The sequence below is a fragment of the Tamandua tetradactyla genome, chromosome 5 (genome assembly GCF_023851605.1).
Source record: "Tamandua tetradactyla isolate mTamTet1 chromosome 5, mTamTet1.pri, whole genome shotgun sequence".
In the NCBI taxonomy this organism is placed as follows: Eukaryota; Metazoa; Chordata; class Mammalia; order Pilosa; family Myrmecophagidae; genus Tamandua; species Tamandua tetradactyla.
Window position 1 is genome coordinate 82,210,860 of NC_135331.1, and position 15,902 is coordinate 82,226,761.

The following is a 15,902-nucleotide window of genomic DNA, read 5'->3' on the forward strand; positions in this document are numbered from 1 at the left end:
GAAACTTTGACTGAGAACTATGCCATCCATTGGTACACCAGTATCTTTGCCTTATACTGATTGCTTATTTCTTTTTGTTCAGTACAAAATTAGAATAAGTAACTACCTTATCCTCTTCTGTGGTCTCCTAAGCCATCCACAGAATGTTAATAGATGACATTCATTGAATAATGGCCATGTGGTCTTCTATTACTCTTTAAGATACCATTATTATACCTATTTTCAGATGAGAAGATTGAGGGTCAGGGGTTGAGAATTCTCCAAGTGTTATAAAGGCAATAGGTGAGGGTATGGGATATAAATTCAGATAATATGGTTTCAAAGAGCACATTCTCTGTATACTCTACTGATTCCAGAATAATCTTTTACAGACTCAAAGGAAATAAATGGGTTTTAGATCCTAATAAAATGCCATAGAACTCAATAGTGTTTTATGTCTTACCTCTATCATTTTATTCTACATGCCTCAAAATCCATTCCCTCACTTTATAATGCAGATCTGATTAACTTTTACCCTCTGCCTACCTCTGTGTCTACTTCTGCTTCACCATATTAAGTTCAAACAATTCTAGGCTTCTCTGTTTAGAATATTAAAAAGTTGGTAAACCTTAAATTTCAGTCTTCTATTACTTTTGTAAGCAAGAAATGGCTGTCATCTGTTTGTTTTAAATATTTTTTGTTTCTTTATATTTTTTGAAGTAGTGATTACTTCAGAGATATCATACAGGTTGCTAAACATTTTCTTTCTTAAGACTCCTTTTCTTCAGTTCCTTGTTTGTAGCATTAAATTCTGTTTCTTCAAGTCTAGTTTAATGCCATAACTCTATCTTATTAATATAAGATATTAATTAATATAAGATATATTGTTAAAACTTCTTCCTTTTCCCTAATTTAGCATGTAGTCTTTTTTCTTAAAGCAGACATTTTTCTGGTGAGCTTTTACATATGTATATTTGGCCCACAAACAAACAACTATTTAATGCAATCATGATATTTTGTGTTTAACCTACAAACAGTCCATTTCAGATGTAACATTTGTGAAATCAACCAGTGGCCCCTGTGTTTTTTGGAACATGCACTGAATTGGGAGTAAGGAGGCAAATTTTCTGCCATGAATGAAATAATACTAAATTCTGTGATACAACTTCATGCAAGGAGAAATATTATAAACCTATAAAATCATTACAAATATGATAAAAATGTCTATAATTAATAGGAAAATTGGTAAGGTGGCTAAATCTCAGATATATATACAAAAATAAACATATTGCATGTAATACAGGAAGAAAAAACTAGAAAGGGAAAGAAATTCCAACTAGAGTGGTAAAATCTATAAGTCAATTATAAATAAATTTTAATAAGAGAAGCTTTGGGCCAAATGGAAGAAAACCAGATGACCATGTTAAAAGTCATAAAATAAGCACCAACAAATCAAACCACATAACAACTTTTGGATGAGGGGATAATATTATTTAAAAACAAAATTTCCTGAATTAACATATGAATTCGACACACTTCCAATTTAAATTCCAGGTTTGCTTTTTCTTTTTTAAATAAAATCATCCTAAAATTTATGTGGAAGAAAACATGACCAAGAAGAGGCAATAAATGTGTCTTTATTATTTGCAGTAAACCTCAGTTGTAGTCAGTAGAAAACAATTCAGAAACTTGGAAGATTTTTTTTCAAGTAACAGTAAGTCCAGAAAAAATAGACTCTATGGTAAATATAGACAGACACAGGCTCTTTCTAGAAACTTGCTTTATCATGTTCTCCATGAAGCGTTTTTACTCTTGGCTGAAAAATGGTTGCTTTACTGTGTTTCAAGAAGGAAGAAAGAAGAAAGGAAAAGAAAGAAAACATTTATCAAGAATAAAACTTTACCAGAATTCCCAAGCAGACTCCCATTAAGTTTTACTGGTATTAAGTATCTGCAAAGGCATATTATGGGTTGAATTCTGTCCCCTAAGGATATGTTTAGTCCTAACCCTTGGTTCTATGAGTGTAAACTTATTTGGAAATAAAACCTTTGAAGATGTAATTAGTCAAGAGGAAGCCAAAATGGATTCAAGTGGGTCCTAATTTGATATGAGTGGTGTCTTTGTAAGAAGAAGAAATACGTTACATTGAATATGTACTTGAATTTTGTAATACATTTTTTAGTCAACTTATTTATTGTTCTAATAAAACTTTTTATATAGGCAGATATCATGCCAAGAACATTTGACGCTGCATACCCTAGGGGAGGCATGATTTTACACACATCAACTCTGTGATGAATTAATAAAATCCCCCCAAAAGACAAAGCACTTTTAATGGAAATTGATAAGCCAATTCTAGCATTTCTATGAATGTGTGTCTGTGTTTGAAAAGCCTTGGTAATAATAACAAATATATATATATATATGTTATATGTATGAAGAATAGAGATGGAGGACTAAATCTAATGGGTATCAGAACATATAAAGCTCTGGTTTTAAACATTTTGCTATAGGCACAGTAATAAAGAATTCTAAGGAATTCTTTACAATAAGAAATTGTACAGAAATTGATCCATCTATCTAAGAAATTTAGTATAAATTTTGTTTAATAAATAATAACAGTAAACTTTTAATTCATGGGGAAGAGTGTATTGATGCATAAATTCTGGAAGGACAAATCTCTACGTACATATATACACCTCTTTCCCCTTCCCCTTTTTGCACATCTCTCTGTCTGTGGCTTCCTTTAATTCTGTCTTTCTCTTTATCATCTGATTTGTAAGTTTTGTATTTCACCTTTTTTTGGTACTACTATGCAAAATGACATATTTCTTATATTATCTGCTCCACTTCATCTTTAAAATATTATTTCAGTGTTATTTTCCTTTCTTCCTTTAACAGAAACAAATGATAAAGGATTAAACAAAAGAGGGTATGGAATAAAGTAGAAGGTGTGAAGTGTGGTTTCAGGTTTTAACCAGGGTTCCATAATGAACTTATGGAGTCCAGCTGTTGAGTTGTATTTTGAAAAATACTCTGTTGTTCTGCATCAAGACAATCGCCTCAAATTTAATAAAGAGAAAATAATCCTTATTCTTTAATTCCATAGGTGATTGAAATTAAGGCCTTGAATTTTCTGATAAATCAATTCAATTCTGCATCTTTCTATGGGATGAAAATAGACACTAAAATAGGTAGCAGAAAATAAATAAAGACTCTTTTCAGTAACAAACTGCTTGGTTCAGACAACTTTATGAGGATTTTTACTGGTTAAGATCAAGTTTCTCCTCAACCTTCAATCCCATTGTTACATCAATCAGAGTACATAGACATGTCATTTTTTTTGTTTCAATTAAAAACAACACAAGAAAAATCCCCTTAATATCTACAAATTTTATTATTAATTTCAAATGTATAGAATATCAAGAGATATTGATATTGAGAGAAAATAAAACAAAATTTTGGATAAATCTAAACATCTTTGTAGATTTATATATAAAATATGTGATTCTTTACTATGCTGTCTTTGCTATCCCAGTCTGAAAACAGTACATGTTACATGCATGGATCAATGCTGTACTACATCTCAGAACTCAGCTCTTGCATTTATTAAGCATGCATATATTTTATAAAAAGACACTATATTCTGTGTCAGTGCATGCAATGTTCTATTCCTGAACATCAAGGTAAATGGAACTATCTTCAAATAGAACAATGGAGCAATTACAAAAAAAAGAAAAGAAAGAAAAAGAAAAACCTAACTGGTCAGGGAAATAAAAGTTTTTTCAAATACTTGAGCAAGCCAAATTTCGTGAAACCATGCCCTAGAAAATCATACTGATGGGAAATTTCCATGTCCTGGGGGCAGAACAAAGAGACAGTTCTACAGGTTGATGACCTCTCAGGGAAACATTAAATTCTAGTGGGAAATCAAGGAGGGAACTTACACTCCTTTATTTTTATCCCTGAGACTATGTAGAACATAGCACTTCAGAAGCAATGGGGAACATTTTCTACCATGAGTGCCAGAGATGCTTTCTTCACTCTCTAAGATGTAGAAATAAAACTTGGAAAGAACCTTGACATTTTGTCTAGCCACTGAATGGACTTCTCTTTACAGAGAATAGGAGATTGCCTTCACCAGAATTTTCAAGGAACTGATGCATGGTGAGATTTATGCTCACATGTTCTGACTTTTCAGGGCAGACTTCAAATTGTGATGTTGTGCTTAAAAGTGTGGGTATTGTGGTCAGGTCTCCAAATCTAAATGCTTGAGTGTATAATTTAATAACTTTGTACGGTTTAACTAGTCATGTAAATTTTTCTAGTTCCCAGAGACCTCATCTTTAAAGGGAATAATATTATTACCAAGCATAGCAGGTTGTGGAAATGTAAATTGAATAAAACATGCAAAATCCCTAGAATAGGTCTTGGTGTATAAGTAGTGTCAGCAAACAGTGCTCTCACAACAGAATTCCAACACTTTTTGAGGCTAGGAGCACCTATTACTTCACTTCTAATAAAATTAAACTTCTCTTCAGCTTATCATCTTCCAGCTAAATAATATGTGTATTTTGTCCTAGCTCTCCAATAGCATTTTATTTATTATTTCTAAATATATTTCATTTATTATTAATCCCCTAACACTTTTGCACGTCCTCATGTTTCAGATTGAGAAAATGAATTTCCTGAGTCTCTATAAAAACTACAGTATTTTAATTCAAATTCTGCTGTATTATTTAAAATTGTTAATATATAATATTACATTTAATATATCCACAAAAAACCCTAACAATGTTTTGGAAGGATGAGTAACTTAAGTCACAGAGCTCAGAAATTTGTTCACTTTATTTTCCTTATGTGAGTTCAAATATTTAACAGCATTAGGTTTCTAGCTCAGAATTGTTCAAGGATATTTCAATGGCTGAAGTCCTTAAGTATTTCAGTGCTATTTGTAATAGCCTTTTTCTCTCCTCTAAAATTTGCTAAAACATTAAGAAAACAGGATAAAGAAGGCTCAGGCATCCACTAGGAAGGATGGAAACATAGTTTATCATTATTTTTTCATTCTGGGAATAATGATTATTCAAGAGGAGAAATCACTTAGGCAAATCAGCAGAGCAATATTGAAGAGAAGAGATTTCCCAGGTCATCAGGGAAGAGAATGTGCTTAGCTAAACAGAGAATTTTCTCACTGAAGTAAATAATTATAACATAATTCTGTATCAAAAACACAACGGACTTAATGAACTCAGGAAGAAAAATTAATAACAGGATTTTTGTCTTTTTTTTACATTTTAGTAACATATATGCAGATATGACTGGTTTGCACTTGTATATGTATACAAAAGCATCTAAAATATATATATATTTTGTATGCTGTTTGATGGGGGTCACATTTCATTCTTTTTCCATGTGTGTATTCCATTATTGCATCACCATTAGTTGAATTTTTTTTTTTTTTATGTGTGTGGGGGTGTGAATAGGCCGGGAATTGAACCTGGGTCTCTTGCATGGCTGGCAAGAATTGTACCACTGAACTACCCTTGCACCCCCTAAAACATATTTTTATATATTGATTGTTTGAAATATAATTACAAATCACTGCTTAAAATGAAGCATTCATACTAATTCTTCATTTATTTTTGAATGTTATGCATACTTCAAAGATGAAACATAAGATTCTGTTCTTTACAAAAAGATTGGCATTAGAATTAGCTTTGTTACCAAAACAAATGGGAACAAAAATAGTGGACAATGAGGACAGTAGGGGGCTGAGAGGCAAATTCTACAAGGTCACAGACCCAAGAAATATCCACAGTTCATGGCTGTGTAGGGGCACTTAGTAAACTCTGTTGCAGCTTCAGCTTATAAAACAACATGGCTGTCATGAAAGGGAAGACCATGGGAACTTCTAGGAGAAATACGGAAAAAATAAGCTACTTTTGTAAAAAAAACATGAATTTAAAATTGTTGTCAAAGTAAGTATAGAGGTTGGAGAAATCTTATCCTATACTATGGCTATTTATGAAAAGTTTAAAATATTTTTAAGTATTTAATGCAAGATTCTAACTTGCATTCTGTTAGCATGTTAGTTCTACCTATACAAATCAATTCTACCAGAGAAATAATAGAATTTTCCCCAGATCCTACCTCTTCATTGAAATGTTTAGTTGATGGGAAATATGGTATTAAGGATTTTACACTTGACTTTTTATTTAACCTGTTTTCATAACAAGATACTATTTGGAAAGGAAAAAAGCACTACCATTTTCATATGTTTCCTTCTCAATTTTAAAAGTATAATAAAAAATCTATACAAAAGGGCATGATTATTACATTTTATTCTGTTTTTACATTTCAGGTAATGTAAATGCTTCCTTGCTATATCTTTATACTAGTAATTAGTATTTATTCACTACATCATGCCTTATTAATGTGAAATAGTGTGATTCACATACACATTTTCCTATTATTCAAATATTGCTGAATTTTCACTATTTTAAATGGCACTGCATCACTTTCCATGAGGAATCTCCCCTGACCTCCATTTGAGAATACGTTTTAGTGTTGGGGTTACTAGTATAAAGAATATAACAAATGGAAATATTTACTAAAGTGTTTTCCGAAAGGATTACATGAATGAAATAATTTCATTGCAATTATATACTTATATATCTATAAGTATATTTAGACATTGACAATTTTAAAAACACATAGTTTATTTTATCCTGGTTTAATTTCTATTGCATTTTGGATGTGTAGACACTGCTCAAAAATAATGTTGCCATCAATAGTTCATATCTTATTTATTTCTACTATGTAAAGCACTTTCCTATAACTGTCTTATTTGACACTTGTAGCAAGGTAGCTTGAACAAATGCCACTATCCTTATTTTATAGGAGAGAGGGCAATGAAGGTTTGTTCAGTGAAACATGGCTTTCAAGTGATAAAGCTGGGATTGCATCTCTTTTTTTTTTAAACTTTTTTTTATTGTAGGAGCATATATGGATCTTAAAATTTCTCATTTAACCAGTTTCAAGTGCACATTCAGTGTTATAAAATGCATTCACAATACTGTGCTACCATCACCAGCATCTATTACTTAAACTTTTTCATCACATCAAATAAAAATTCTGTAGCCATTAAGCAATATCTCCCAATTCCCCTCACCGATCTTCCTATGGTGACCTATAATACATTATCTGTCTGTCTGAATTGCTTATTCCATGTACTTCATATAAACAAGGTAATACAATATTGCCTTTAAAATATCCATTTTAAATTTAATAATGGATATTGTAATATTAAATTCTGTTTGCCTACTTTTGCATTAGAATATCTTCATAATTTCCTGTGTCCACAGCTTTCAGTGGATGCTTTTAAGTTTGTTTTGCTTTGTTTCAGATAGCTTATGCACAAGAGCTATCTCTTTCTATGGGTTTGGTTCTCAACCCAAGCTTGTTGATACCACTTTGATATTAAGGCTTGAGCTGTGAACTCCAGTGTCTGAACCTCAAGCTCTCTCCTGAAATGGTGAGCATCTGCATGGCTTTTCTTCAAAAGCCGCCCCAGGTCCCATGGGGACAATCTTGGCTTTGCCTGTGAGAACTCCAGGACCAAACCACTGCTCTAGGAACCTCTCAAAAGTTCCCATCCTCACAGATGCCCAGAGTACACTCTTTAGCTTTATTTACTTCCCTCCTTTTCTTCTACTACTCCCTTTGTTTCTTTCAGTTCTCATTTTGTAAAAATTATCCACAACAAGAGTAAATCACAAGCATAGAGAAATCCACATATTCTCAAGTTGCCTTTTGGTGTATCAGGCCTGGGGAGACGTATGGTTTATTTACAGAAGGGGTTTGCTGGTGGTATGAGTAGACCCATCCAAGGCCATGAAATATTCAGCATTTAGTAATCCTTGCTCAGGGCAGTCATGCAAATGCTGCCTGTTGAGTGAGACCAAAGAATAATAAGGCAGTCTGTTTCTGGTGGTCAGCAAGCTTCTGCCTGATGCCTCTCCCCCACCCCCAGTTCCAGATCCTCCTATCCTTGATTTGTTTTTTAATAAAAGAAGTTGTATGTTTAAAGAGAACAATCATTCAGAAAATAAAAAATTCCCATACATACTACTCAGACAAAGAATTTTCCCTGTAATTAATATTTTGTGTTAGTGTAGCAACTTTGTTACAATTGATGAAACAATGTTATTATAATTATACTATTAACTATAGCCTATAGGTCTTATTAGGTTTGCTGTTTGTATTGTACAGCCCTATTGGTTTTTTACTGTAACTTTTATTCTAGTAACATATATACAATGTAAAATTTTGCCTCTTGGTTTTTTATGAGAAATCAGCACTTAATCTTATTGGGTCTCCTTTGTGTATAACATGTTACATATCTCTGGCATTTTTCAGAATTTCTCTTTGTCCTTGGTATTTGACAGTTTATCCATTATGTGCCTCTGCTTGGTTCTCCTGTTTGGGTTTTTTTGGGCCTATTGGATGTGTATATTCAAGTCTTTCATTAAATTTAAGAAGTCTTCTGCCATTATTCCTTTGAATATTATTCCTGTTTCTTTCTTTCTTTTTTCTATGACTGCAAATTTCATATTGCATATATTGATATTTTTAATGGTGCCAAACAGATATCTTAAGCTCTGTTCACATTTTTGATTCTTTTTCTTTCTGATCCTCAGCCTGAATAACGTCATTTGTCTTGCCTTTGTGTGTTCACTGGTTCTCTTCTGCCAGTTCTCTTCCATCAGTAACAGTGCACTATTGAAACCCTTTGGGAAATATTTTGTTTCATTGGTCAGCCACACCAATAATTCTTTTTGGGTCCTTTTAAAAATTTCTGTCTTTGATGGAGATTCTCATATTGTTTATTTCCTGAAGGTCATTTTTTAAAACTCTTCAATTTTCCTATATCTGGTCTTCCTTATAAGATGTTACTGAATTTTTATCTTGTTCCTTTGGATGGGCTGTTATTTCCTCTTTCTTTTTTTGTCCTGTAATCTTTTGTTGCATACTTTACATTTTAATATTTTAAAGTGTCAATTCTGGAATTTAATTCCTGAGCTCTCCATTCCTTAGTTTGTATGTCATAAAGATATGACAGAAATACCCTTCAGTGCCAGAAGTTAGCATAAACAAACAAACCAAGGTAAAAATTACCTTTCACAGTCTGCAATTTGGCTTTATATTGGCTTTTGCTTACTTTCACAGTTTAGCCCTCTTATCAAGATAATTGCCCAGAGGTGAATTAAGTTCAAGGTCCTCTTAGCTTTCTGATCCTGATTCTTGTCCTTGGCTTTTGCTTGCACATAGCCTGAGGAACACCCCTGTTTACAGGAACTGAATGTTGGTAATACTTTGTCCCAGCCTCTTTGAGTTAATTATTTCTTACACTGCTTTAGTAATCCACAAGCTGTTTTTGCTTGCAGGACAACTTCTGGGAGGGAGAATTAGTGATGCATTTCCTCATTTAGTCTTTCAGGCCAGAGATCAGTCAATCTGGTTCCTTCTTTCAAGCTGCCACCTGACTGATTATTATTGGCATATAGGCAGTGCAGAATGAGCTGCCTTGCTCCTTCTGGAACAGGGTCAAGGTTGCACATTGGGGAGGGGATGAGAAAAAGGCTAGCAAGGGTACAATGAACTTCTTTTTTTTATAGCTGCATTTTCTTGTTTGGCACTGGCTCAGTACTGCAAACCTTTAACTGTTTTCTGGGGTTGGTTCTGAGGAAGAGAGCTCTGGCAGTTTTTGTTAGTCATCCAAAAATTCTCTGGGAGGTTGTCCCCCTGAAGAATCTTATGCTGACACTTTCTTGACTGGAAGCTGATTTGTTAGTATTTTTTGAAGAGTTTTGCATCTTTATTCCTACAGGATACTGTTTCATGATATTCTTTACTTATGCTATCTTTATAATTTTTAAGTAATTCTGGCTTGAAATGCTTTGGGAAATGTTTACTCTTCAAGTTTTTGAAGGAATTTCAGAATGTTGTTAATTCTTATTTGATTCTTTAGTAAAATCCTCCTGTGAAGCCATCTAGCCCTTGCATTTTCTTTGTCGTGAGGTTCAAGATTACTGATTCATACCTTTACTTGTTATAGGTCTGTTGAGGATTGCTATTTCTTCTTGATTCAGTTTAGGTGATTTGTGTGGTTCTAGGAATTTGTCTATTTAATTAGATCATCTAGTTTTTTGTTACAATTGCTCGTAGTATCCTCTTGTAATCCTCTTTATTTCTGTAAGGATGGCATTAAGGTTCCCAATTTCAGTTTTTATTTTAATTTTTACTCTCATTATTTTTGTTAGTCTGCTTTACTGGCATAAACTGATTGAGAGCTATTGCTGATATTTTCAAAGAATCAACTTTTCATTTTTTTTTAATTCTCTATTGATTTTATATTTTCCGTTTCACTTATCTCTGTATTAATCTTTAATTTTTTCTCCTTCTGCTCTCTTTGGAATTGGTTTGCTATTCTTTTTTTAGTTCCAGAAGCTGTGATTTAAAATTACTTATTTAAGATCTTTCTCATTTTTTCCTTGTGGGTGAATAGAAAACTAGAATGTCTTACATCACTAACTTTGTCCTCTCATTCTGATATCTGTCCTCTTTTTGTATCTGGTTATATCCCTCATCATATTTTATTCAAGGTTTAACGATATAGTGGCATGTATCAGAACTTCACTCTTTTTTACAGCTAAATAACACTAATTGTGTGTTTATATCACATTTTCCTTTACCCACTCATCTAATGATGCATACTTGGGTTGTTTCCATGTTTTGGCTCTTGTGAATAATGCTGCTTTGAAAATTGAGTTACAGATAGAGTTCCTATTTTCAATCTTTTGAGTGTATACCAAAAGGATTTGTTAACTTTATGATAGCAAAAACCAAACAATAACCTTTATTTTTCTTTTCAATAAACTTTCGATTTTTGAAGAATTTTAAATTTATGGAAAAATAGCAAACATATTATAGAGAATTGTATTATTTCTCTCTCAAATTTCCCTCATGGTAACATCTTACATCACCATAGGTATATTTGTCAAAACTATTAAATGAGCATTGGTATGTTACTATTTGCTAAAATCCAGACTTTGTTCATAGCTCACTAGTTTTTCTACAACTGTAACTTTTCTGTTCCATATTGCACTACAAGAGAACACATTGTCTTTAGGACAATTACCATTTAAATGACTTAAAATAATCAATTCTGGGAAACCATGCTCATCATTGTCAAAGTTTTACAAATATTTTTACTAATTATTTTTCCTGAAAACAATGGGGGGAGGGTTTGTTCTATTGTATCTAGTGGCTATTTTAGTTCTTAGTGCATATTTCTCTTAGAAATTCCCAGATAAGTGAAGTAAATGCTTATGAAACATTTAATAATTAGATTAACAAAGATCCTTGGTCTTCGTCTCCCATCTCCACTTTATTTGGTTTTCTTTGAAAAAATAATCTACTATAGTAAGAGTAGATGCCTAATGATGTGAGGGCCACAATAATTTTGTTGGGAGTTGTTAAGTTCATTTAAGAGTGCTGTGCATTTAAAAATTAGACCTATACTGACAAAAAATTTTACATTTTATTAATTAAAGGATAAGTGAAAGCCCTTAACTATGTTGATTTTAAGGCAGGAATAAGGATTACAAATGGCTTTTCTTCTCAGTGTCAATGATTCTGGGGCTCATTCTTCCCCCTCATTGTGACCTTCTGCATTTCTTACTGTATAAATATTTTTATTTGTATCATCTCATTTCATTCTCATAAAACCCTTTCAATTGGTATTCTTATTATACCTAATTTACAGAAGTGGAAATAGAGGCATTGAGTATTTATGAAACATGTTTCCAGATGCACAAATAAATAGAAGAGCTTTGATTGGAACCCTATCCAATCTTGAGTCCATGTTTTTACTTATTTCACTTCTTTGCCTCTCCTGCTTTGACCCTGGGATAAGCTGACCACCACTGGATCATATATTTACAGTTTTTGCACTTTAATAAATGATTGATGACTGACCCAATGGTTTTATTGGGTTTGTTTTATACTCTGGTTTTCTGGGTGAATGCTTGTAGGTGGATTGAAATTTATAGTTCAAATACATTTCTCAAATACCAAGAACCTTAAGAACATAATGGAAGTGGCTGTTTTTAAAAAAAGCAAACAGGCCGTTATTGACACAAACAATTGTATATTTATTGGTTTTATTAAATGTTGTAAATTGCCTTTGTAATTTTTACATGGTAATCATAAAAATTACATTTTTAATAATTCTTAAAATAAATCTCACTGTTGTTTTATTCATCTATTTAACAAACACAGAACTATATAAGCTATTTAACTGATAATTTTCTGTTATATATGTAGGTAAAAACCAATGATCCATCAAAGCTGGTAAAATGAAGTCAAAGGTTTATGTAAGTATCTGGATGATTCATGGAAAAGTTGCCTGTGGATAAGACAGAGAGATAGCTTTTTAAGTGAAAGAGTAATAACTTCAACTTGTGGGAATACTTTATTTATAAGGAATGTTGCCATAATTTTAATTTGACTTATCATAATCCTGTAACACGTACAGGTAGGCTTTATATGAACAAGTCTACTTTACAATAAAGTTATATAAATTGGAATTATATGACTTGGAGAGTTGTACTTTATCAGCTTGGGCCACATAATAGAAATAATTTGCAAATAACAAAGTCTTAACACCTTGGCTTATAGTCATAGCATCGTTTCTACTCCTCACCTATGTAGCTGTCGCAAAGTTGTATATGTAAGTGATGGGGCTTTTACCTGCTGATTCTAAATTAATTGCAGTTTTTGTCACCAAGGTGCCTCATTCATAAATGACTAAAAGAATCAGAAGACTTTAACCTTTAAAATGTTTGGAGACTGTAGAAAAAAAACATTCCCACTCTTTCCTCTCTTAATCCTTTGCAAAGGACTTCATGTTGGAGCCAGGGCTTTTGTGTTAAAATGCCACATCCACCATCTATCATTTTTTCAACCTTAATCTTTCAAAGTATGAGTTCCCTAAAAATAAAATGAGGATAATATGATATAACAACGACTGTTTCCTAAACATAGGCACTGAGAAATTGCTTTTCTTGTCTTATTTGTTAGTTAATATTAGAGAACACTGTGAGGTAGTATTTTTAGTTTTATAAAGTTCAGTTCAAATTTTGAAATGATGGATGAAAATCATGGCAACTAAACACTTAGTGCATACTCGTTATGCATGAAACTTAGAGCTAGGCATTCTACCCCTGCTTTATCATAAGGGATGAATCAGTTCATCCTAAAGGCCCAATTCAATTCAGACCTTTAAAGAAATATTTGGGACAGTCGGCATGATTTCCAAATGCCTTTAAACTGCATGCTGTTTCTTTTTTATTTGTAGATAAGGCTACCTCCTGATCAAGGGTGCAAATATTGGGAAAGAAAGTCACCCCTGTTCTCATTCCGTGCCAATGGCAGTCATCACTATTAAATAGCAGTCCTCCTTTGTTCAGAGCTCAGATGTGGCTTCAGAATCCTCAACTGTTCACTCCTGGAAGCTTTCATTAACTGGACGGAGTTAGCTTTTGAGACAAAAACTATTTGTCTCTCATATGGAAACCTTAGTTATTTTAAAGTATGCAATAAGTTACCTCCACCTCAATTCTGCCTAACCTCCACATTTAACAGTTTTTTGAGTTCATAACAATAAAAGAAGCACTTAACATAATGTTGCATATGGATGCACCAACTGGATGGTGACTATGATACTACCATGAGCTGGTCTGAGATGAATTTCTCTCTCTTAATTGTGAATTCTACATGCTCACTGTGGTATAGTTCAACTTTTTCTCTGAAGTCATGCGAAATCAAAGCTTTGTAACTGAGTTCATCCTTTTGGGGCTTTCACCGAATCCAAATGTTCAGAAAATAGTATTTGTTGTATTTTTGTTTGGCTACATTGCAACCCTTGGGGGCAACTTGCTAATTGTGGTGACCATTGTCAGCAGCCCAGCACTCCTGGGCTCCCCTATGTACTTTTTTCTGGCTTTCCTGTCCTTCCTGGATGCATGCTTCTCTTCTGTCATTGCCCCAAAGATGATTGTGGACTCCCTCTATGATAGGAAAACCATTTCCTTCAAGGGTTGCATGACACAGCTTTTTGCTGAACACTTCTTTGCTGGGGTAGAGGTTATTGTTCTCACAGCCATGGCTTATGACCGCTATGTGGCCATTTGCAAGCCCTTGCACTACCATTCTATCATGAACTGCAAGCTCTGTGGCATTCTGATGGGGGTAGCCTGGACAGGGGGGTTTCTGCATTCTGTGATACAAATTCTCTTTACTTTCCAGTTGCCTTTTTGTGGCCCCAATGTCATTGATCACTTCATGTGTGACTTGTACCCATTGTTGGAGCTTGCCTGCACTGACACTCACATCCTTGGCCTTTTGGTGGTTGCCAACAGTGGGTTTATCTGCATCATAAACTTCACCTTGTTGCTTATCTCCTATGGTGTAATCTTGCTGTCTTTGAGAAGTCAGAGCTCTGAAGGGCAGCGGAAAGCTCTCTCCACCTGTGGATCTCACATTGCTGTTGTGATTTTGTTCTTTGTCCCATGCATATTTGTGTATGCACGACCTCCATCTGCTTTCTACTTTGACAAAATTGTGGCAATATTTTACACCATCTTAACTCCCCTGCTCAATCCTTTGATTTATACCTTCAGGAATAAGGAAGTAAAAACTGCCATGAGGAAGGTGTGGAGCAGATTGGTGGTAGATTTTGAGGAAAACTAAAACACTACAATTTTCAAAATCTTTTAGGTTGAGGCTAAAAATCAAAAAGGTCTTAGAAAAAAACTTTTGGGAGGAAGGACCTTATAAAGCAGGATAACATAATGCAATAGAGAAAAACACTAATGTAAGTGTCAGGGAAAGATGTTTCCACTGTTAGATCACTAAATTCTGAGTCAGAAACTTCATATCCATATATGTAAATTAAGAAAATGAATTTTATGCTTACTTGGAATCTAATAAACAAAAAGGGAAGGAAGAATGAAAGAACCAAAAGAGAGGAAACAAATCGCCTATCAGATAGCTTGCAACTCACACCATGTTTTGACAAACCTTGAAGATTTGGAGAAGAAGACAAAAATTTCTAAGAGCTTAGGAAAAAAAGTTCCAGAAACTTACTGAAGAAACCTGTTTTAGGACACTGATCTCAGTGGATATAAAGGAAAAAAAACAAATTTCCTGAAGGGCAGAGACAAGACATTCTCAGACCCTCAACTGTAGGTACTATGACATACAATTGTGTGTACTACTTTACTAATTAATTATTATATCTTTATGTATGTTGTCCCTCCAATTCAATTGTGAAGAAGATGAGGACATCCTCCCATAGCCACAGCACATATGATTAGGTTCTTAGTATATATGTGATAATTCACTTGATGGTTATTGATTTATTGATCAATATTTAATTAGAATAAGGGAGAGTGTCTCAAACTCATAACAAAATTAATTCCAGATCATTTTAGATAAATATTAAAAACACTTTGGGATAAATAAGTTCAGTTCCCTAACTGAAATGATAATCTAAAGAGCAAAGGGAAACTTTTTTTTGATATGTTTGACTATAAAAAAATGGGAGAAAAGGTAAAAGTTCAAAACATAAATTTATCAAGAAATTCATAGGTAAATGTTATACATAATCCAGAATGAATTAAATATAAGAAGAAAAATATCAAAAATATTTTACTTTTACAGTTATCAAAGAAATGTGCGTCATGGTTAATTTTACTAATCAAGCAGAGAAGATGATGTTCCAAGATAATCTTCATTTAGAAAACACTAACATAATCTGTATTTGTAGAAACAATGGAGAACAATGATCCAATTTG

The 15,902-nt window shown here is 33.2% G+C and overlaps 1 protein-coding gene across 1 annotated transcript; it reads left to right on the plus strand.

Moving 5' to 3' along the window:
• The first annotated feature begins 13,860 nt into the window (after nucleotides 1–13,860).
• LOC143682553 (olfactory receptor 4C15-like) lies at nucleotides 13,861–14,796 on the plus strand. Its single transcript, XM_077159176.1, has one exon. It carries the CDS (start codon nucleotides 13,861–13,863, stop codon nucleotides 14,794–14,796), a length of 936 nt encoding a protein of 311 aa, XP_077015291.1.
• Nucleotides 14,797–15,902: the final 1,106 nt, after the last annotated feature.